This window comes from Ceratina calcarata, unplaced genomic scaffold, assembly GCF_001652005.2.
Source record: "Ceratina calcarata isolate Rehan_Ccalc_2016 unplaced genomic scaffold, ASM165200v1 scaffold12, whole genome shotgun sequence".
Classification (NCBI taxonomy): domain Eukaryota; kingdom Metazoa; phylum Arthropoda; class Insecta; order Hymenoptera; family Apidae; genus Ceratina; species Ceratina calcarata.
The window spans coordinates 166,800-190,794 of record NW_017132978.1 but is presented as its reverse complement, the minus strand read 5'-3'; the positions used below and the strand labels follow the sequence as shown (position 1 = coordinate 190,794).

General features: G+C 43.7%; 1 protein-coding gene and 1 long non-coding RNA gene across 3 annotated transcripts in view; one reads left to right on the top strand and one right to left on the bottom strand.

Moving 5' to 3' along the window:
• Positions 1-11,448: 11,448 nt before the first annotated feature.
• LOC113464411 (uncharacterized) overlaps positions 11,449-23,995 on the bottom strand; it is an 84,038-nt gene continuing 71,491 nt past the window's right edge. Inside the window, exons 3-5 of one of the 2 annotated variants that reach the window (XR_003389270.1) lie at positions 16,326-16,492; positions 15,130-15,444; positions 11,449-13,756 (exon numbers count right to left, since the gene is read on the bottom strand). This is a non-coding gene — a long non-coding RNA (uncharacterized LOC113464411). Of the gene's footprint in view, positions 13,757-14,817; positions 15,445-16,325; positions 16,493-23,995 lie in introns of those variants that run through there. The other variant, XR_003389267.1, reaches the window with a different exon arrangement.
• Positions 22,371-23,331, top strand: LOC108625423 (histidine-rich glycoprotein-like). Its single transcript, XM_026813992.1, has 3 exons — positions 22,371-22,430; positions 22,506-22,701; positions 22,759-23,331. Exons 1-3 carry the CDS (start codon positions 22,419-22,421, stop codon positions 23,175-23,177), a joined length of 627 nt encoding a protein of 208 aa, XP_026669793.1. The 5' UTR covers positions 22,371-22,418; the 3' UTR covers positions 23,178-23,331.

The following is a 23,995-nucleotide window of genomic DNA, read 5'->3' as shown; positions in this document are numbered from 1 at the left end:
AATTAGCGAACTTTTAAAAAGACTTTTCGTTTTTCCTCAATAACTCCCGAACGGATGGACGTAGGAGGGCGTATTTAGGCTCATTTTGTAGGGGACGACAAGATCTACAATTTCTATATAATAACTTTTCGCTACTGTCAATCGTTAACGAGTTATTTGCAAAAAACGGTTTTTTCGTTTTTTGCCAATAACTTCCAAACGGATAGTCTTAGGGGAAGGGGGTCGAACGGGTGCAGGGTCCTGCTCGGCTCGAACTCTGGCTACCCAAGTGGAATCTGACATTTTGTTCTTACCTTAGTTTTCAATTAGAGTCAATTGTTAGAGTCTTGTTCGCAATCGTCTAAAATCCTTCTCCAATATTCGCTCCGTATAATAGAGTGGGAATAAGGAATGGGGCAGTGGACAATCCCCACTGTCCGGGTCTCGAACGTAGTCATCTCCACGCCGTGAGACCTGGGTTGTTACCATTTTCAAAGCCTGTGAAAACGGTACCAAGCGGAGAACTACGAACTAGTTTACGAATCTCTGTATCTGAAATTGTATGTTCAAGTTTTACTTATATTAGCTTTTTAATAGTAATAGGAATCTATAATAACAAATTCAACATGCAAGCGTTGTTTAAGTGTATAGCCTATACATACTTAAAACGGTTTTACTCATCTTTGTCGAGACAAACGTTTCGCGAAATCGATTTCGACGCATCTATAAAAACGGTACTTGGCTATAAATCAGAATATAAACGGTGGCTCTCGCGCAGATTGACACGTATAGCCACAGGAAATGTAAGAGGATGCATCCGTAAGCCGATAATCCCTCTGGATGGGATCAGTCGAAATTCGACGCTGGATAAATGATTAAGCTCCGCGTGAAACACGGGCTAAAACGCATTCAGCTTTTACTACCTATAAATTCGTAGTTACCTCCGGACCAGTTTTCAAGCCACTGTCGGTCCGTTCTTTAATTTCCTGAAATACATGGCAGGTGCTGGACGTATTCTTCGCCGTTACAAATAGCCGTAGTCAGGAAAATCGATTTGCCATATTAATGCTTCGGCTAACTTCGGGTATTATAGCCGAGGTGTAATCGATGTTGACCGTTCGCAAACAGATCGGTATTGTCTCGCGACTAAACGGGACCCTCCTCCTCGTCCTCGAGTTCGCGCGCCCGAACACCTATCTTGGATAGTAGAAATAGTTAAGCGCCGCTCACGATAGAAATTGTTTTCGAACGAGGCGCACGCAGCCACTTACTTACGTACGTTCGATTAACTCTTCTGAACAGGTCGCCGAAGTTCGGAGCCCCGCGTTGCAGAAATTCTATGTAGGCGTTCTTAAGTTCGGTAAAAGGAAACGGTTAAATTAATGGCGGATTGGAATGCATTATCGGACTCGATAGGAAAGTTTCGAATGTGAGGTATTACAGCCTGCTGCTGGCAGTAGGTATTTCCGACCTCTCCCGGGGGTGCTGCAGTTCAAGCGAACACACGCGCGCGCGCGCTTCTCTATCTCCTGAGAACTATCTCCGCTGCAGAAGTGATAAGGCACGATCGGGTGTTTCGAATTTGTTTGAAATTTTCCTACTTAGCGGATGGAAGTTGCCGAGGCGAAAAGTTCGTCGACAGACGTCCGTTCGTATCCTCTGTCTTCCTCAGCAAAACACGGGATAATCTTTTATTTCTTTCCGTATGAGAGGTACACGTGTCTGAATTGCTCTCTTCGTGTAAAAGCGGAGATAATTAAATGGCAGTGCATATTCAACTTGCTTTGAGGACGTCGCGTCTCGGAGCATTACCAAATTTATGTGAAAATATTCTACTATATCCTTTTATACGGATGATGACTGGAAAAGAAGAGGGTATGAATCATTCACTTCAATGGCCTGACTTAATATACCAGTACTCCTTGTATCCTCGGCAAATATAATACGGGAAAAAAACGTTTACGCGAAATCATATTTCCCCGCATACGACCGGAGGAATCTGATTGGGAATTTATCGACCGCCTCGTCATTGCAATCTATGTTTTTTATTCGATGTTATATGATACATTCTCGGTATCATTTTGTACAGCCCGACGTTAAAATGAAAATAATAACCATTTAAAGATAAACTGCGCGGCGATGTGTACACGGTATATTGGCACCGGAGTCCGCGTATCGATTTCGCGTGTATCGAGATGTTGAAGTCCGCGGCTCTCGAAAATTGCGTCGATTCAGTTTCATGTTCGACGGATTCGACGGTGCAACGGAGCGGAAAACCGGAGCCGGGAGGCACGGGCAAAAGGGGTCGAGCGATTCGAACCGGGTTTTATAAGTAGCTGTCGCGTTTTTTCATTTTTCTTTTTTTTTTTTCTATACTTACGTCGAGATGCCAGCGAGACTGTTCACGCAGTGCCGTTTGACGACGCGGAGACGGCGAGCGCCGGTTATCGACGAAAGGACGTGGGAGAAGCAGCGGGAACGCGGTCGGATTTTCCGGTGAAACCGGGAGAGGAGAGTCGTTGAACGAAACGCGGGGCTCGAGCGCGTCGCCTGGCTGGAGGCAACATTAAAAGCGAATCCGAGCGAGCGCGGACCGGGAACTTTTATGGGGCCAAGCTCGAGGCCTGGCCGCCTCTAACTTTTCGAATCCGCTTCTCGAATTACCTCTGCCAAAGGGAGGAGGACGCGCGTTTGCGATTTTAATATACACACGTTCCTGTTTCAAGGCTGCCTCGGGTCGTCCCGGTTATTTCATCTCGCGCGACCCACGCGAGCCGATGCAACTCGGAGAATTCCTCGGCGCACCTGCGGACCCGACGCCAGCAGATCCTCGGTTCCGTTCGTCTTGCGGTGTTAAAACTGTGTTGTTACTTAGCGGGATTTGCTGCACTCAAGGGCTTGCGAAAGTTTTCCGGAGTAAGGAACAGCCGTGAAAACTTGTTCGTTTGAATAAATATATCCTAACCAGCTCTTTGAAAGTTTAGAAGAGTTCTTATGATAAACGATAAGTACCACATTTCTGTATTAAGTCAGTTGCATTTATACAATTATAATAACGAATTTCTCTAATTGTTATATACTTTGTTTCGAGCAACAATGCATTTCACATATGCTGGGCGCACGGAACGAAATAAATTCCATTAAAAAAAATATTTCACGAAATGCCAGAATATTTTTTCAAAAGGGGGATTTAAATTTCGCGGAAGAGAGTTCGCAGTACGGGTCTCAACCAAAGGGTAATTTTTTTCAATAAACGAGGCGCAAAAGTGACGAGCACAGTATTTCAAATATTTTAGACATACATATGTAGTACTGTACACTGAAACTAGATTATATGCACTGTACAATAATTGAACGACAATAAACATGAAGCAATCGACTCCCTCTATTGTTTGTTTTTATTGCGTTCCCGATTTTTCATCGAATTTCACCGCTAGAAAGAAACATTGAGCATCATAATGGAAAATATTTAATTTTCTCACTGTGTTCACTAGTTTCCCTCTGTTTCTCTGTTAGTCTTCTAAATAAAAGGATTCTACAGTATTTATCTTTTTATTTTTACGTTCAACGTCGCATCGAGGCTACTCATAAAATAATGACGATATCGAAATAAGAAAGTTATTGAATTAAATTAAATGACAAATTTTAATATCTTCGAACCAAAGAATTTTTCCAAAAATTCTATACAATATATTGCGNTCAGTTGCATTTATACAATTATAATAACGAATTTCTCTAATTGTTATATACTTTGTTTCGAGCAACAATGCATTTCACATATGCTGGGCGCACGGAACGAAATAAATTCCATTAAAAAAAATATTTCACGAAATGCCAGAATATTTTTTCAAAAGGGGGATTTAAATTTCGCGGAAGAGAGTTCGCAGTACGGGTCTCAACCAAAGGGTAATTTTTTTCAATAAACGAGGCGCAAAAGTGACGAGCACAGTATTTCAAATATTTTAGACATACATATGTAGTACTGTACACTGAAACTAGATTATATGCACTGTACAATAATTGAACGACAATAAACATGAAGCAATCGACTCCCTCTATTGTTTGTTTTTATTGCGTTCCCGATTTTTCATCGAATTTCACCGCTAGAAAGAAACATTGAGCATCATAATGGAAAATATTTAATTTTCTCACTGTGTTCACTAGTTTCCCTCTGTTTCTCTGTTAGTCTTCTAAATAAAAGGATTCTACAGTATTTATCTTTTTATTTTTACGTTCAACGTCGCATCGAGGCTACTCATAAAATAATGACGATATCGAAATAAGAAAGTTATTGAATTAAATTAAATGACAAATTTTAATATCTTCGAACCAAAGAATTTTTCCAAAAATTCTATACAATATATTGCGTTTGAGTTATAATAAATAAATAAATACAAAGACGTTCGATACACTTTTTATCGAATTGATCAAAAATAAATAATACTATAAATTCGTAATACCACTGTTCGATATAAAGTTCGATACTTTAATTTGTGAGAAATCAAGAAAGATATTTGATCTCGCGTTAACAGGCATTTCCGGCGCCGTTATTGCGAATCGTCGATAAGAAGAAATATTCCCGTCAGAGAATACAGAGGAAAAAGTGAGAAGAATGGAGGATCGCGGGCCCGGTCCGGATCGGCATAAACGAGAGGCAGAGGCGGATGATACGTGGAAACCAGCGAGTACGATCGTATCCTTGCAGAGTACGTATCTCCCCGAAACTGCCGATCGCGTTATATATTCCAATTCGATAGACACGTTTTCCCAATGTCTGATAGGAAAATGGCTGACTCTATCGGCAGCCCGGGCTCGGATTACCCCTGCGTCTCTTCCGTGGTAACGATAGCTCGGCCGAAGTAAAAGAATTTCCTATGGATATCCTCGACACTCGGCCCGCGAGATATATCGATTCTATCGGTTCCCGTTTAAGCGACAGACAAAAGCGGCGACGAGTGGGAAAAGGAATGTGCGGGGCCGCGTAAACGATTTACGTTCGACGGGTCGTCGGCGATATCTCCGATTCTAGTAGAATAAAAAGTTTCGGACCGTGCCGACGGGTTAACGAGCTCGGGTCGTAAGCGATTCGTCAAAGCCTTTGGCCGGCTACTCTCTCGAAAGGAAATCGCGGCCGCACGGATCCTTTCCGTAAATATTTGAGCGGGACAGATTACTCCGTTCGGACTTGGAAATCATCGTTCTGTCGCATTGCACCATCACGTCCGGGGCTCGTCGTTAAAAACTTTCCTCCATCGATCCTCCGCCGGATCGATCCTTACGTACGATGAAAACTCGCGAGTGTTACAACGCGTTTAATCGCGTCGCTGGGGCGAATTCGTTGCTCGCTACGTGGCAGCCGTGTACACATCGTGGTCGGACTGTTTTTTCTCTCGAATGAATTTCAATGAAAAGCCGCATGAGCCCTCGACCCGACGTTCCAGGGCTCGCAGTTCCGAACTGACCGCACGAGCCGCCCAATGGCGTTCAGTTTGCGGTCTGTATAAATTCGTCACTCGTTTCTAACGACCGCAAAACGAGTATGATTCGGAAGCATACGATGTATCGCTCTCCGCTCTGTAGCTACGTCAAGATGCCATTCCTAAAATTGAAATATGCCACCGAGCCGCGTTCGCGTGACACATTTCCTTTTTACGCCGCGCTGCAACCTTCGCTTTTTTTTTTTCTCTATCATCGGAATCCGTTCGATATTCTATAGAAATGGGCCCGGAGTATTTGCAGCTGCTCCTAATCACGTTTCTGCATTACGGGGATCAAAAGTCGGCGAGTAAAATAATTCGTCAGTGCCCGAGTTTAGTTCTCCCGACGGTTTATACAATTTTATTCGCGCGACGCCGATGCAATCGAGTTACGCGTGTAAATAATACTTAGCGCTGGTCCCGGCTGTTTGCGCATGTATTCCACGTTTGTCGATAAACGCGCAGTGATACATATATCAAAGATCCGCGCGAGTTCTGTCGTTGAGTGCGTTCTGACAGTGACGCATAACCCGGCTCTATTTGTTCGTACGTATTTCCAGCACGAAGGAACTTTATTCTATATTTTTTCGCGATCCCCTTGAAGAAACCGCGATGAACCGGAGGTGGGGCTGGAATTTCGTATAAGTTACGAGGCTGACAGATACGAATGACGTTTACATTCATAACTATGAAGTCTTGATAACAAACAGATGTGTATAGCCGCGGGAACAAATAAAAGCATCCGCGGGATGTATCAAGCTTACCCTCGGAAAGGATGAACTATCGCGGGACACTTTTTCCAAAGACCGGTTGAAAGGAGGACAGGAGAGAAAAACGTCGAATCGTTCTCCAACAACGAGGATTTATCACTATCGCGCTCTCGAGGATCCCTTGAATCGGCGTAGACGGCGAACACCATTAGACCGAGCAGCTTTTATCCCACGTGCGGACGTACAAAATAATTTTGCAATTTCTCATTGTTCGAGCTTGAGAAATTTTCTTCCCGTCTAGTGGAAGGGTTAACGTCCGAACGGTAAAGAGCAGGCGCGTGCACTCACCGACTCGCAAGACGTTTCAATGGATTCGTTGATAGACTCTCCTGCGCAACGCTTTTCCTCGTTTACAAGGAACGGCGCTGTTATTGAGTGTCAAGCAACCTTTCCCGGCGTGATATCGCATCCACGGGGTTGGAACGAACTCTGGATGGCTTTCATTCCGGCGGTATTACGCGCGTGACGAGCGCTCGTGTGAACGCCTGCTACGTGTTTCTGGCAGAATCGCGCCAGCCGAAACTACATGTAATCCTGTTTCGATTCATCTGGCGAAATATTAAATTCGATATATCCGTGAGACGTGGCCGACACGTTCTGCCCTACTGTTTCTATTTTCCCTTTTCAACTTCTTTAGTAATTCCCCATCTACAAATTCTGGTGGAAGTGCGACTAGCATTCTTATTATGGCTTCTGCATTTATAGAATTTATTTATAGTCATCTGTGATGAACGTCAGGAATTATGAATTTTTATCTTCAAATTTTTTTTAATTTTCGTGAGGTACGATATTAATTTAATTTTGTAATAACAATTTAGGACGGTCGAACACGAAGCGTCGCCCTTAAAGATTTCTCACGCCCCCTAAAAAGGCATCGAGCCCTTTTGCGTTGACTGTAGTCATAGGTAGTAGCTGACCCGGGTCTGACTAATTAGTTTGTCGCTGTTGGCTCGGTTCCGTCCCTCTAAATCATCCCTGTCGCCGTTTCAAAAAAGCGATTCTTCTTGGCCAGGAAAGAGACGCCGGGACACCGCGCTCAACTTTCATACATTTTACTCCCGTTCTTTTTTTTTTCGTCCTCCTCTTCCTCTTCTTCTTCTTCCTCTTCCCCGTACTAACTTTGATGAGACGACTGGAATTTGCGAGAAACTTTTATTAATCGGAATACTTATCGTCCAACTTTTGCGCTCGCTTTTTATCTCGTTACAAGTTTTTAAGCGTCGCCCGCGCTACGCGGCCGATACCTTCCCGTTATCTGTACAAACAGGAGCGTTCTCTCATTGTTAAAACATCTGTGGTTGTCCCGGGCCCGTAATCACTTTTTACTCGAAACGAATTTTCTCACCGGCCGCACGTGACCTCAATTCATTTCGCTAATGCATCCCGTAAACTGCATTGTTTTCTGTTTAAACTATAAACTACGCCGCGCTTTGTGCGGCCGAGTGTGTGCATACCTGCACGATGACAGCCGTCAAAGGCTCTTTGCAATACCGAAACGACTGACTCGTTGCCAGCGATCCAGCTTATACGTTCGACCACTGCTGAAATATACTAATGTCACGAAATACAGTCCCCTGTGGTAGCAGAATTTTTGTAGATAAAACCAAGCGAAGGGAAAACATGGAACAGGGCGAAACATATTTTTTTGTAAAACGTGTTTCCCCGCGGCGGCGTGTCGTACATAATAAATGCAAATACATATATAGCGAACATGACCCAAACTAATCTCGTGTGTATGAAAACAGTTACGGGTAAAGTCCGCTAGAATGCAGCGTGGAAATTGAGAAAAATTATTCGGTGAGAATGCAACGAGGTTCAGTTTGTACCCCTAAACGGGCATTGTTAATTATACGCGATAAATTCGCCGCGGGACCGCTTAAAACCGTGCGACCTAATCCAGTTTTATGCCTCCCTTTATGTTCTTCCCTGGCCCGTTAAGAAACAGCAAATGTTCAGAAAAAAAAACCCGCACGAATAAAGTTCCCACGCAAACGTTGCACCATTATGCACGCTACACACCGGCACACCGCGTGTGGTCGAACGACGTCTCGTCTCGTCACGTCGTCGTTTCATCCGCGACACGAAAGAAATAATGCGATCCTTCTGAATCGCGGCTGACGCATCGTTCAATTTCATCTTTCCAGTCGCGCGCAGACTAGTTCCGATAAAATATTTTCTTCGCATCGAGGAATCGTAATAACGCCGCTGAAGGAACGATACGACGACGACGACGACGACGCGACGGCGGCGCGTCCTCTTGACAGTGCGACGATTTATACCTTCGAACGAGATTCCTCCTTCTTCTTTTGTTTCGTCGGGAATAATCGAGCAAGACGCAAGTCGACGTCCATTGATTGCCCTACGGACCGCCGGATTATGCGATCGATCTCGTCCGTCGAACGGGTCACTAGCTGGAATAATTCCCCGTCCGCGTGTCCGTTCGAATCTGATACCTGCAACGTTGAACAGAGAGTCTCGGGCAACGTTTACTCCTCGAGGTCTCTCTGCTTCTGTGATTAGGCAGAGGGATTGGTTGATCAGGTAGAAGTGTACTAACGCAAACCGATACGTCGACACGACGTTTGAGGCTGATCGGTGTATCTATCAAGTAGCCAGCTACTCGTAATGGGTTAGATAGAACATCGTGAGCGAGCTTTCGAAAGATAGAAACCAGCAACCCCTGGGGAGCGAAGCAAAAAAGAAAGGGATAAGTACGAGAAACCTGTAACGCCTCGATCCCGTATCGCAATCAACGAGACAAGAAAATAATGGAACTCGAACAAAACCCTCTTCTCTCACTACCGACGATAATGCTTTCATCGTTTATCATTTCGCAACGTTAAAAATTTCCTCCTTTTTTTTGTATATAGAAACAGAATTTTTCGAATGAATGAAAAACGGCAAAATAGCGACGCGGTTCACCAGAAATATGTTACTGTTTGAACGCGAGATATGCACCTCCCTGATGCCAGTAATTCTTCTGTACGCTGTACACGGCGTCAAATGTTTGTTCTCGACATTCCTACTTGATGACAGATCGATGGACTGAAAGGGTTCGTTACCCCCGAGGGGAGACGGGGGCACCGGAGCCCCGGAATATCAAGCGACAAGTTAATTGCGTCGAGGACCCGGGATAAGGATCTTTTACTCCGTTGCGAAACGGCGACGCAATTTACAATCCCTTCCAGCGAACGATGATACTCCGCGACACGGTTGACAGTTCGTTCCAGCGAAATTAAGCCCGCGACGGAGCTTGCGAGAAAGGCGGGAGTAGGGGAGGTGGGTGGTTGGCAGTAAATAGAGCTCCTACAATCAAAAAGCAGTCGACGTCGCCGTGGATCCTGTCACCCGGACCGAAAACCGGGGCGAACTCTCTCCATCCGACGGACAATTAGGAGCTTCTTATGAATATTCAAACAGCTAAATTATTCGACACATCGGCTTTCCATTGGGCTTTTTCCCTCGCGTACCCGGGATTTTTACCCGGGAGAAAATGCCCGGCGCGCGGCCGCCGCCCGCGACGGGGTCGGGGGGAGTGAATAAAGTGAAAATAATCCCGGACGTGTTTCGCTTAAACCTGCTAGTTCATCGAGTTTGCTCTCGCCGGAAATGCGAGGGGTGAAAATCGTCGGGAACCGCTCTCGCGTGTCCTCTTTTCCGGGGCCGAGTCGCTGGTGTACAACTGGATTAAACCGAACAACGAGCCCGATGCGTCTCGCTCCGAATTGCTTATTTATGGATCAGACTTTAATACCCCGGCGGTGAAAACGACGAGACGCCGCGCCGCCCGTCTCCGACTAGGTGGACGCGCCCGCGCGTCCGCTCGACGAACAATTTAATTGAATAACTGGTAGAAAAGAAGAAACTCGATTTTTCCGAAACTTTATAGCGGTTATCTATTTTTAAACTTGTAAATGTACCTGCCAGCCAGGATTCCGGGTGAGCAAAGAGTTAAGCGAAGTTTTATTAAAATTCAAGAACAGCTAAGGAGAGTTCGAGTTGTAGTTACAAAATTGAATTCAACTTATATCACGTAGTTTCCAACAGTTATAACAATTATTATTAAAAGTCTGCTTCGATATACGTCGTTATTTAAATACGAGCAGTGAATTATAGACGCGTTGTAAGAGTGGAGAACGCGGTGTAATTGTACACGTAGTGCGATAACGATGAGAGCCTGCGGGACGGGCAGGATGGCACTGGATTGGTACCGGAGATGGTAAGAAACGGGGGCGTCGGTGTTTGTAAAATACACAGGTATTATATAGCAAGACGGTAGCTCGGGCCCCACTTTTGTTTGCGTTGCTGCATTATTCATGAGTGTTCTTATAAGCCACTATTGCGTCGCGTTGCATTTCCTCGGTTTTCGAGGGGCCGCCGCCGCCGCCGCCGTCCGGGCCAGTGGAGTACCGGAGAACGAGAAAGAGTGAGTTGCGAGGCCGCCGCGTACTCGGAAACGTGGACGAAAAATCGGCTTCTAGCGTGAACCCACGATCCGTAACGAAAACTTTATCGGAGCGGAGCCACGCGGTTAAGCTCGAATCCGGCTTTGCCCCGGTATCGGCTTTACTAGGCTACTTTCAGAATCGATGAAACCGCTGTTCGACGAAGATTACGCGCTCGGTAAGACTCGCTTAATGGCACTATTCTTCATTGACTCTGCTTTAAGAAATTCCTTTCGGCCGATTGTCAAACCTGCGGTTTCCTACGATTTATCGAGCATGCTCGACTAGACCGAAATTGCCGATATTCTCAAACAAATCTAATAGAGACTTCGATGCAAAGAAAGTTCTCTAAGAAAAAGTGCAGTTTGGTGATCACCACGCGTTGTACAAATAATCATTAATTATCCAATACCGTTACCACGGTGTTTGTGTAATGAAAGCGGATGCCAGAAACCCATTATGTATATTGTACCGCGACACAGTTAGGAAAAGTGTTTTTATTAAATATATACAGTAGCTGAACACGATGTAGACGATCCAGATACCTCGCCTATATCTCATCTTTACGAGGTATAGGAAGCAGGTAATGCAAAACCAATGTAAGCAAATCTTCTGATAGCATACCGCCGCGTTGGGGGACTACGTCGACGAAAAATAAGAGACTTCCTAGCGCACGGCTTTACGACGCGGTTCGAATATTAAATATCTTATATCCCCCGCTTTCTACTCTCGCTTTCATTCATGCCAATAAAAATATACTATAAATAATTTCTGATATTCACTAGAATTTTTTTTATTTCGTTTTTACAATCGTTCTCTTTTGTACAATATAATACAATGATAAATATTCTAAGCTTTAAGACATTTGTGTTGTACACGTTAGACATTTCGGGAAACTCGGGTTTCCTCACGTTTAAGGAAACGCATTTATTACAGGATTCGGGGATTTAACGTAAAGAGAAGTATCGTTGCCAGTCGGTCGCGATTAAGCAAACAACTCGTATCGGATACGTAAACTCCGAGGCGCAGTGTACGTGTACATATAATTCTCCGGCGACGATTTCACACGGAACGGTGACAAATATTTGCATTGTTCAGAAATTAAACAATACCGATCTCTACGAACAACTCGGCTTTCTTTAAGCGCGCCGGGAGATGTTGATTTATGGAGAGTAAAAGGAACGTGACGATCCCAAGTGCCGACGCTGTCAAGTTAATCACCACTCGCCGGTTCGTCGCTCGTTGAATTTACCTATCGAAAGTGTGACCGAGCAAGTCTTTTTAAAAATTATCAAAATACGAAATATGCAATATTTATTTTTTACAAAAATATTTTTTACATCATAATAAGCCGAAGAAATTTTAAAGTGCCAACCCGTATAATTATATGTAACGAGAATTATTAACGATGAATTGTTCATCCTCATTAAACGAACCTCATTTCAACCCCTGGACGTTCACAAGTACTAAAGTGCCTTTTATTCTAATTGTAAATTACACTCGTTATCATAATTATTTTACTAAAATCGTCGTGGTATCGTAAATTCAATTAGCGAAATGTGTGGTATATAACACGGACCCGGTGGAATCGCAGCAAGTGTTTGTATATACATTAACAAACTTTCGACGATACCTAATACAACTATGGTGAATTAGATAATTGAGTTCTAAAGCGGGTAACAGTGAACCGGAGAACTGGACGATGCGGTCGCTTGTCCCGGTACAGTTTAAATCGTAGGAAACACATACACAGCGTTTACCTGTACATATACATGCCACTTTGCAAATAAAAATGATTCCCATGTATTATTCTGTATCCCGGCAAAGGTCGGAATAATTTGTTGCCACTAATTAACGGCTAATTCGTTGAAGGTAATATTCAGTGAAATTGCGTCGAAAGATTTTCGCGATATTAAATCCCGTCACGAATACGTAATGACTGGTGAAACGGGGGCCGGCATATAACCAGTAAAACGTTTTATCGTTAACAGCGCGTAATGGATACCAGCGTTCTTACTTAACGGCATGCTCGCGCCTATTACCGTGGCTCGCTTTTCTATTCGGTCGTAGCTAACGTCGTATAGCGTTACGGTTTCCCGAAGCGAATTCGCCGTGATATGAAAACGAGACGGTTCAAAGGAACGGCTGCGCCGAAACGCCGTCGTCTCGGGAGCGCGGCGCGGAAAAAGCCGACTCGGAAAAACGCGACGCGCTCGGAAATTTGACTAGACCCACGAGACGAAGTTTTTCGCGGTACGAGTTTCCCGGCGACGCGAGACAATAAATATCCCGACGGGGAAGCGCGCGCGCGCTGTAGCCGCTACGCTGGAAATCAGCCGTTTTCACCGAGCGCCGATAAAAACTCGTAGAAAGTTACGTGATGTGTGTCACAGCCATAACGCGGCGAACACGTCGCCGAAGTTGTTACTCGCCGCGGACCAGCGCGGACTAAAAACCGTTTTCGAATCGGCGGAAAACTCGAAACCGCGCGCCATGGTTCCCTGCTAGTGACAAGTCGGGTTTCGACCGGGCGATCGACTTTGTCTCGAAGCGAATCGAACACGTTCCGACAATTTCTTACACTAGCGATCAAATCGAAATTAGAATTTCTGCACGAGAAGGTCCAGCGTTCTGTTTGAATAGAGGAAAAAAAAAAGGAAGGGAAGTTGCGAAGTTTCGCTGTCACGTAGACACGGTATATTAACAGTTCGTCCACAGCGACGAGGAATAAAGAACTGCGCGGAAAAAGTTGGACTGGGGAAAAAAGAGCCGGCTATTACGTGTTTGTTGCTGGGGTAGGGAAAGAATAACGACTGGCAAAAGGAGAATAAAAGCTGAAGCTCGTGGCGGGCATCGTCGAAGTCGTTATCCCCATGGAAGTGGTTAACAAAAACTTTTCTTCGAAACTTTCGTACGCCGTCATTTTCGTCGATAGAGCTGCGTGTTGTCAGTTGGAGGTCTTAATAGCCGCTGTTCATGATACTGGTCTATTAGGTTCTCTTTGTACTATGCTAATGGCGTAAGTTTCAACTGTAGACGTTGAACTTTGACCAGACCGACGTCTATATCACAAATTCCAATCCATCTAGATTATGTTAATTAATTAAATAATTAAGTAATTTCTGTACTAGTTCAGAGACCAAAAGAATAATGCAGCATGAGAATAAAATAAAATATAATACATTATAATAATTTATTAATCATAATATAGAACAGAGTTTCGAAAATACTAAAAATAATTACGAGATAATTAAAACATTTGTTTTAATAATTAAGTAACCACGTTAGACGAAAAATAATACAGTATGAAAATAAAATATAATACATTATAATAATTTATTAATCATAATATAGAACAGAGTTTCGAAAATACTAAAAATAATTACGAGATAATTAAAACATTTGTTTTAATAATTAAGTAACCACGTTAGACGAAAAATAATACAGTATGAAAATAAAATATAATACATTATAATAATTTATTAATCATAATATAGAACAGAGTTTCGAAAATACTAAAAATAATTACGAGATAATTAAAACATTTGTTTTAATAATTAAGTAACCACGTTAGACGAAAAATAATACAGTATGAAAATAAAATATAATACATTATAATAATTTATTAATCATAATATAGAACAGAGTTTCGAAAATACTAAAAATAATTACGAGATAATTAAAACATTTGTTTTAATAATTAAGTAACCACGTTAGACGAAAAATAATACAGTATGAAAATAAAATATAATACATTATAATAATTTATTAATCATAATATAGAACAGAGTTTCGAAAATACTAAAAATAATTACGAGATAATTAAAACATTTGTTTTAATAATTAAGTAACCACGTTAGACGAAAAATAATACAGTATGAAAATAAAATATAATACATTATAATAATTTATTAATCATAATATAGAACAGAGTTTCGAAAATACTAAAAATAATTACGAGATAATTAAAACATTTGTTTTAATAATTAAGTAACCACGTTAGACGAAAAATAATACAGTATGAAAATAAAATATAATACATTATAATAATTTATTAATCATAATATAGAACAGAGTTTCGAAAATACTAAAAATAATTACGAGATAATTAAAACATTTGTTTTAATAATTAAGTAACCACGTTAGACGAAAAATAATACAGTATGAAAATAAAATATAATATAATTTAAAAATAATATGAATAGTAAACTAGAATTCATTAATCATAAGACAGAACAATGACCTGGAGTACCATAAAAATAGCGCAAATGGGTCAGACTGACTCTGAGACTCACGACAAAAATGTTTGATATTAGATTAAATAAATTGGAGTGTTTCTTGGATTTTTAACGCCCACATTCATATTTGCCAAACATCGTCCTGGTTTTACTCAAAACAACAATTACAAACGCGTCGCTGAAGTATGATTAAAAAGTATCTTGACCACGAGAAGTTTACCTGTCAATATTTTCTCGCAGCTCGTACGATACTTCTGAGCGCTTTCAGCTTTTTACAGAAGCATAGAGGCACTCCGGATGAATGGAACGACCTGTATACGCAGACTCGGTCAACAAGTTCATGCAGTGAAACGTATTTTAACGAAGTTTCCAGCTAACGGGCTCGTACAATATATTACCCGCATCAAAATATCATACATGCACATTATTGTATACGTACCTTGCTTATTTCAACGGCTTAGTATCGTTACGTTGTTATTAAGCGGATTGTTCTCTTGATACCAAATATCAAAAGATCGCCTCGTAATTAGTTTCACTATAACATTAAAACGATACATTATTCTATACTACGATTAATGAATTATAGCCTGTTATTATTATCTTTAAATATCTATTATATTATATTTTATTTTTATAGCGCATTATTCTTTGTCTAGCTATTTCCTGTTATTATTATTATCTTTAAATATCTATTATATTATATTTTATTTTCATAGTGCATTATTCTTTGTCTAGCTATTATTAACGTGATTGTTCTCTTGATACCGGACATCAAAAGATCGCCTTCGTAATTAGTTTCACTATAATAATGATTTATATAATACTCCTTTAAGGTAATAAATAAAAAAAAGAAGATAAAAATCTTTTAAGAGGCCAGCATCGATGGAGTGCAGTTGTCCCCATTAGACTTGCTCTATTTCCTGAATTCCCTTATACTTTCTCGGTATTCACACGGACAGAATACGATGTGCAGAAAATAAGAGGTCACGCCGGGAACGAAGTAGGATTAATTATATCTAAATTTCTCCCTACAGCTCTCTTGCATCAAGTAACGCCGCGGTGGTTAGCCGTGCGAATCAATCAAACCCGCGATTCGTCTTCATTCCGTAGAATTTTTCCACGGAAATATCGCGTGCGCGTCGGCACGCTTCTGGCTTGGAGTAAGCAAAACAGATGCGTGCACGCCGAGTAGGGTAATCCTATTGTTAAGCGACGCACCAAAATGGAAATGACAAGCGCGGCTATACAAATACCGCGGACCTCGATGGACTCGCTGCTGTGTGTGCTCACTTCGCGAGTGTTCCCGGGCGGCAGCGGGAGCCTACATTGTCCCGCTGGAGAGCTGTCAGCATCCCAGGAACACGACCAGAAACCGGGGACAAGGTTTTCGGTCTGCATCGTACGTTTGTACTGTACCTAGGAGGCAGACCGTTGTTTCCAGAGTTGCTACAACGCAACGCGTTGCCAACATCATCCGTGGTCCGTTGGGAAGAGCTTTAGCTTCTGAACTACTGGCCTGGGCGGATGCTCGTATTTCTTCCGTACTCCGGATTCGACTCACCCTTTACGGGCTTACTTTTCACCTGAGAACATGAAAAAGAATCAGAACGTTCTTACCTAGACGATTTAAACATTTTCATTTTGAATTAACCAACGAACAAATGTGATTGAACGCGAGAGGAACAAATATGCGGGGGATTATCGAGCTCCCGACTTAAACCTCCCGGGACCTGGCACGTAAAAGGTCACGGCTCTCGAATCAGTGCGCGAATCTAGCAAGTCGAGCTCTTTAAGAATTCCGTCAAGGTAGGAATCAAAGGGACCGAGGAAGAGGATCAGAGTAAGACGGAGAAAAGATTTCACGAAATTGCGTGGGTCATCCTTTTCTCTTCCCCCATCGGCGCACCGTGAAGAATCGTAACCAGCGGACACGTACGCGTCCAGCTCTCGTTTAAATGTTAAATTAACCACGTGACGCGCGGAGTTAATATTTAAAAATCTGTCTCTTGCCAAGCACTCCAAATAGATTTCATATTTCATCTCCTCACGGGTTTTCAGTTAAATATGAGACACGCGCATGAAATACGTATTAGTAATTCCCCGTTTCACACCCGATCGAATATGTAATCTCGTGAAAATTTACCGCGGTTCAATCCGGGAAATTAAAAACAGCCCCGCGCGAGGAGCCGAGTTAAAAGTTAATGCGGGGGTGGAATTGTCTCGCTAGAAAATTTGTTGTTCCGCCGCGCAATTTGTTTAAGCGACCGTAAGTGCGGCGAAGGATTTAGCTGTCAGCGAGACGGCGGAAAAATCGCTAGGACTTGAAGAGCTTTAAAGCTAAATCCCGTAGAACGTGAAACTGTACATGTTGAAGAGAAAAATGTGTGAGAAGCACGAGGTATCGAACGTGCTTCAAGTTTATATCGTAGTCCCATAGAATCGTTCCGGGAGGAATCATTGAAGGTAGTCTTTTCGTTGAACAAACGCGTCTTATTGCCTTCTCGTGTCGATGCGTTCGGCGAGGCTCTGCGTTTAATTGCAGCGGCTGCCTGGGTTCCACGGCGTTTCAGAAATAAAGTGTAATTAACGGAGGCGAGCGCCGCGTTCACCGGTGAAACGAGAATAAGGCTAGATGAAAGCCGACGAATTTCTTCGATTAGCCGTTTCGCGTTACTCGCGCGAGGAATTCCCGTGCAACAGAGACGACGCGAGGGTGGAATCGATTTGCCTCGATGGAAGTTTCGTGCGATGAGCGCCGCCGATCGTGGCCAACCGGCTGGCACGCCTGGAACTCGAGCAGCGAGTTCCGACGCGGCCAATCTTCCGTGGATCCTCCGTCCTCCTTTCGCGCTTTAATCCGGTAAATTCAGATAAACGAACGAAAGAAACTCCGGCGTTTGCGAATCCTAATCCGTACGACGTTCGGCGGGGATGCGGACTGCGCGGGAGCCAGCAAATTTCTCGTCCGACGAACCAACGCTCGGCTCTGATCCCGGATATAAAACGAGGTTCCACACGAAAACGAAACCTAGTTACGATTTATCGAGCTGTTAAACAGGAACGAAAATCCGAAAAGTCCGTAACAATATTTGTAATTTTCCGACAATATGAAGCAAGCTAAAAATAAATCGTGTGCAGAGCACTTTAATCCCTTTGTCAGCCAACAATACAAACCAGCATTGTACGAAGGAGAGTTTGAAATTTCTCATTATGCCGCGAATATTTCAATCCTTTTGTAGTTCATAATATAGAGAGAGAACTCTGGGGGGTTCAGGAGGGGGAAAAAAAATCTTTAAACGAATCTTTGCCTTCCCTCTTCATAATCCGCATAATAAAAAGCATAGTAACCGTCCTAACGAGAATTTACCGTCCAACTGAACGTTTCCTCGGCGTCTGGTGGAACGAAAAAAGATCGACACTATTTTTCAGGCGAACTTCATTTCCCGCGGTTAAAACAAAGACGGCGCGCAACGTGATCACAGCTCATTCGCTTTTCGTCCCGGTAATATACTCTACGCTTTGGCACTGTCTCTGAATCAGCGCGATTCCAAACGGTGAACAGGATTGTTTAGCGACCTGACGCGGTGCATCGTTAGCGCGAGTGTACCTACCGCGCATTAGCCGTTTCGCGGCCGGCGACCACTAAATCAACAACTTTTCACGCGGCAATAAAGTTAACCAAGAGGTATTCTCTCGCCTCCCGGCGCTTTCTCCGGGAAAAAAGAAAACTGGGTCACATTCAAAACGCTTTACACGGGACTTGGTTTCATTCGCGATTGTCCCATTCAAGTCGTTCCTTTCAACGAAGTCGCGTTATATTAATTGCAACTTTTAATTGAAATTATGGATTACAGAATAGAGACTCAGTGTAGACAGAGATCTCGCGTTCAACGGGACTTCACCGTTCATGAAGAATGCTAACGCATGCGACGTCTAAAATCAGCGACGATTTGCTCAAGGCGTATCGTACGAAGTACGAGCTAACGACGGAATGACTAACGGAGACAGGAATCCTTAATATCCCGTCGTATTTCGTCGGGGAACGTTGGCGTGACGATGCCTTTCGCCCTCCGGGGTGTAATCGATTGGCCGTGCATTCGGTCGAGCTAGCTACCTGCCGCACGCCGCCGGGACGCGTCCCGCGAGTTTATTGTTGGAAGCAGCCCCGATCCGCATGAATATTTCAATAGGGTCGCTCCGGCCAGATAAATGGACAGTTAGCAAGCTTTATTTTCGTATCCCGCGCGTCGACGAGTGAGCCCGATGATTTAAACGACAGCCGAAGAAGCGTGTCGCGAAATTACCGCCTCGTCGACTTCGTCCCACTTCTTTTTTATTTTTTTTTTTCGTTCCATTGTGATGCAGCGACGAAACAGCCGGGCCGTGTTCGCGCGAGACAAGCCCGGGAATGGATGACGGTCTGTTGCCCTTTAATGCGCGATAATCGTCTGCATAATGCATGAACGGTGTATCTAGTCGGGATCGTTTGTTTCGTTGGTACATATTGCGAGAATCGTTGAGTAAAAAAGGTGCTGGTTCAACGTATCGATTTCGACTGGCTCGCTGTTTCTGGCTTTACTACCCGGGGACCGAAACCAAAGTAATTCCACGAGCCACCCCTATGACTTCCCCTCGTGCGAGATACTTGACCCAACGCCTTCGTAAAACGAGCCGTAAAGATGATTTACAACGCTGTTACTCTTGTAACGCTGACAGCATCGTGCTCCCTAACGATAATTAGACGTGGTGTTAAAATGTATACAATAATGATTTATCTTCGTGTGTCAGAAAATGAAATCTGTTCGTAATTGTCCTAGAGAATTTTCCAATAATAGTGATAATACTGTTTCCGAGGGTTGGGTCTCCTCGCGATTTTGCTCACGTTGCACGCGATCTACTTTTCCCGGTAACTTTCTACCGACGTGGGTGCGATTGAAACGCGAGCAAACATCAGCTGATCGGACGACGAATCCCTCCGACGAATCAGTGTCGTTTCAGTGAAACGGTATTAAAAGAGGTTGAGAGCACGCGACACGTTTAACTTTCCCTCGTCGAGCTTCCGTACAGAGACGATTAGAGGCTCGTTAGCGACCTCGAGAGCGATTCGGTAACAATTGCGACCTTAATAGGCAGCCGTGATCGATACTGTTTCACGTTCGAAGAAACAGGCGACTCCTTGATTAATTAAAACACGTCCCCCTTTGTGAAATCGTAAACTCGATCTCGTAAATCTGAGAAAGACCACTGAACATGATTCTGTATTCCGCCCTCTGGTCGTTGACGTTTTCTGACTTCGTTCGGCGATACAATCGTGATTTATAGTCGGCCACCGTGTCGAACTATACGGCCTGCCAGTGCGTAGGCCCTTAATACTGGCGACCATTTTTCGAGGGGGGTATTAGCATCGATCGTAAAGACTTTGACGACCAGCCGAGGTGCGACGAGGTCCCGTCGAGTCGTAAACGCGGTACACCGTCCCGCTGTTCAATCGTCATTTTCAAGTCAGATGCTGTTAATTCCGTATAAAACGAGGAATTTTTAGCAGCCACCGGAGTATTTATGGTACCGCCGCAAAAATAATCTGCATTAAGTGAATTACGTCGCCGGAACTGCTTAATAATGCAGTGGACCGGGCTCAGGTCTGGTTCCTGTTGTCCGGGGCCAGGGTGGACCACGTTTCGCAGTAATGACAATGCAGCAGCGTCGGGGCTACACTATTGTTTCCGACTGTGAAAACGTAACGTGAAATTAAGCTGAATACAATTACGGTATAATGAATGGCCGTAATAGCCCAATTGTGTCACGCGTTCTCAGGAATGCGCAAGAGTGTGCGGATCGCGCGGTAAGCCAAGAATTGCTCGCGCGCCGCACCGCGCCGCGCTGTTGTAATTCATGAGGCGACAACTTCTAATTACGCCATCACAATACATCATCGTGACAAATTAGTAATCCGGGGAAGATCCGGGCACTTGACGAGCCGGTCCGGGATCCAGAGTACTGTTTTGCCAGGTGGCTAATTATGGCCAGTCGTGAAATTGCCGAACACGTACCGAACGCCCGATCGAGCTTCCCACCGTAATGCCGTGTCCCTGTTTTTGCTCGGACATGTCGCAGCTTCGAAATAAATTCCCGCGTACGCTAAATACGTGTCCCTTTACTCTGTGGAAACCAGCGGAATTTCTCATTGTCCGGCGCAACGGTTTAAACCGGTCGTCGAAAAGTTTCCCAAGACCCCATTCAGACCGAGAGGGACAAAAGTGGAGTGCGAGCGACGCTGTAATTTCAGAAAATCTTGGAAGGTAATCCCCGACGGTTGGGCACCTACATCTCCGCGGCGAGAATTTCCCACGTCTGACCAGTACGATTATATTCTACTGAAGATTCGATAAGACACAAAAATAAGAAGAATAACGTTTTGTCACCGTGAAGAGACGAAAGGGGATGCTTGCAAAGCCACCCGGGAAATCTAACGAACTCGTAAATCGTCCCATCCGATACGATGGCGAACAAGAAAGAAATAAACGTTGCGACTTCCGTGTATGCGCTCGATTTATGATAATGTCTGATACCCGCGCGCGCGATACGTCGATGGTATAAATTTAAAACGTGACGGAAACAACGGGTAAACTTTTTGCACCGGGTTCCGCCCTTCCCCCGTAGTAATTACTTTCTAAGTGCCGCTAGTACAGACCCGGGTACCGGCTATAATTTCCTGGCCGACGACCCAGTCGACGACAGTCGCTCGGAGCAATCGACGATTTCGAAAGTTTGAATTGCAGCCGAGACGATCGGCCATCGATTACGGATAATTTATTTCTCGGGCCAAGAATACTACCAGTTATCCGGGTTCAGTAATCGATTCACGGGTACTCGCCACGTCGCTCACGGATAAATCATTTTATCGCGGATAATTTGCGACCCTTGTGAAAATTCTGAATGCCGCGGCGGGCTTTCTTAGAGGGAACGGAAAAATCGTTCGAAATTGGTAATACTGTCAACGGGGTACTTTTCGAACTCGCTAACCCGAACGTCCCGACGGTCACGTTCGATCCAATCTACTAACCAAACGAATAGCGCTACAAAAGGACCCCTATCAACATACCGTCGCTGCAATAGACAACTTCTTATCGGATTCCTGTGAAAGGACTTCCTCCTCTCGATCCCTTTCCTGTTAGAAAAGTACACTTTAAGGAAAAGTTCCAGATTGCCCTTATGGGTCGGCAACCAAATTTTTTACGCCGATAAGGACGAATTTCCTCTTCCCGGAATCGAGGAATTTACTTATTCCCGAGTGAAGGGACTTTAGAAAGTAACTAAATCCAGAGCAAAAATGAATCGATCCGTTAAACCGTACATACGTCTGCAAATTACGATTAAGTAATAGTATTTCTGTGTTCGCCAGAAGAAAGAATCACGTAATTTCCTACGGCTATAAAAGCCTGATAAATAATGCTCGATTAGTCAGTCGGGTTGTCAGAGGCGCGCGGTAAACAAGTTTGAAAAATACCGATGGATTTAAAGGTAACGGCACGTGTAATCCGTAGAATATTTCACGTTCGTAAATTTTGTAGGACGGTTTTTTCCTCATCCTTCCAGATTTTATACTTAATTCTGTTAAGCGCCTTAACGAACGTCGCGTTTACATTTGAATCAACCGGTAGCAGAGGCAGAGTAAAGAGGGCAGTCTGGAATAATGGCAGAGAAGATCACAAATTTAATAAAGGATACTCGTCCCCGTCCGTCGTTAAGAGTGGCCGTGACAAAAGGGAAGCGCACTGGGGTCACGATGACGGTAATGCACAGTTGAACGTCAGTGAAATAAAAATCTAAGGTGAAACGTGATTTACAGATGAAAAGACGATTAACGATCACAAGTACGAACACGATTATCATTACGACCATGGCAGTCCTTTAAACAACGATCACTATGGCGGATATTACAGCGTCCGATACGTTCATAGTCATAAAGAGAAAGATAAAACAAAGCATGGGTGCAAGTATGGTGACTGTAACTACGATGGATATCATTTCGACGATGGGTTCGAATACAAATATGGCGATGACGACGAAGATGGACATCGTGGGTACAATGAGGAATACAATTTTGATCATGATCATCACAACGACGATATTAATGACTACGGACCGCATCATTATGCGTATCCACAAAGCCACAGTAATTACGACAAAGATTACTCAGGCTACGTGGGCGATTATTATTATTCTCACCGCGAGCCTCATCACTTCGTATTTTCTCACAATTATTAAACCAGCCAGCAAACGACAAATTCTGTACATTAAATTAAACCGTATTGTTTCTTATTGAAAGTATGTCGCGCACGTAACGCGACGGTCCAAGAATTGTTCTATGTCAACCTTGTAAAAAGTTTGTGTTACGTAAAATAAAAAGGTTCTCATTTCATTTTGTTCTCCGTCGCTACGTACGGAAGATCGTTTTTATTCCTCTCCCCCCGATCCGTGCTAATTGTAAGATTTTTCGAGACCCGACGTGCATATGTATCGGTGGATGACGTAATTGAGGAGAATTGACGAGGAGCAAGATTAGAGAGGCATCGAAGGATGGATAATCAAAGATTGATGCCAGCGGTTCGTCCAATATCAGTCAGCCGGGGTGATTGATCAGTACAGACGAAGCTTATAGATAGAACGTCTAAAACCAGCAAGGTCGTGACGTTGCACGGCCAGACTAAAACCAGACGCTCGAACACGGCTGCCTCTCACACGTATAAAAAGTTGAAATTAAAAATCTGTATCGATCGCAATTCATTGCGCCGTTTTTTTTATATCGACAATAAAGACGGCTGATGGATCGAAAGCGGCGCTGCATTAACTAACGGCGTCGATTAATTAAAACGCTCAGCAGTGGAATAATCGATTTCGCGGCGAAGGGTGGCAAACATATTTCGCGATAATTAAAATCGGACCAATATCGAGAACGTTATTAACGTCTTTGTTCCCCGCGACATAGCGTTCGCGTTTATTTAACGATAATCTAGAAACAATATTTGAAACCGCGCGCGGGGATAGTTTAATTACACGCAGAAATTCTTTCGCGAGCGACGGGC

Excerpts from the sequence above, each read along its gene's own strand:
- LOC108625423 (XM_026813992.1), top strand. Across the intron at positions 22,702-22,758 it reads GCACTGGGGTCACGATGACG|ATGAAAAGACGATTAACGAT; the intron begins GTAATGCACAGT and ends CGTGATTTACAG.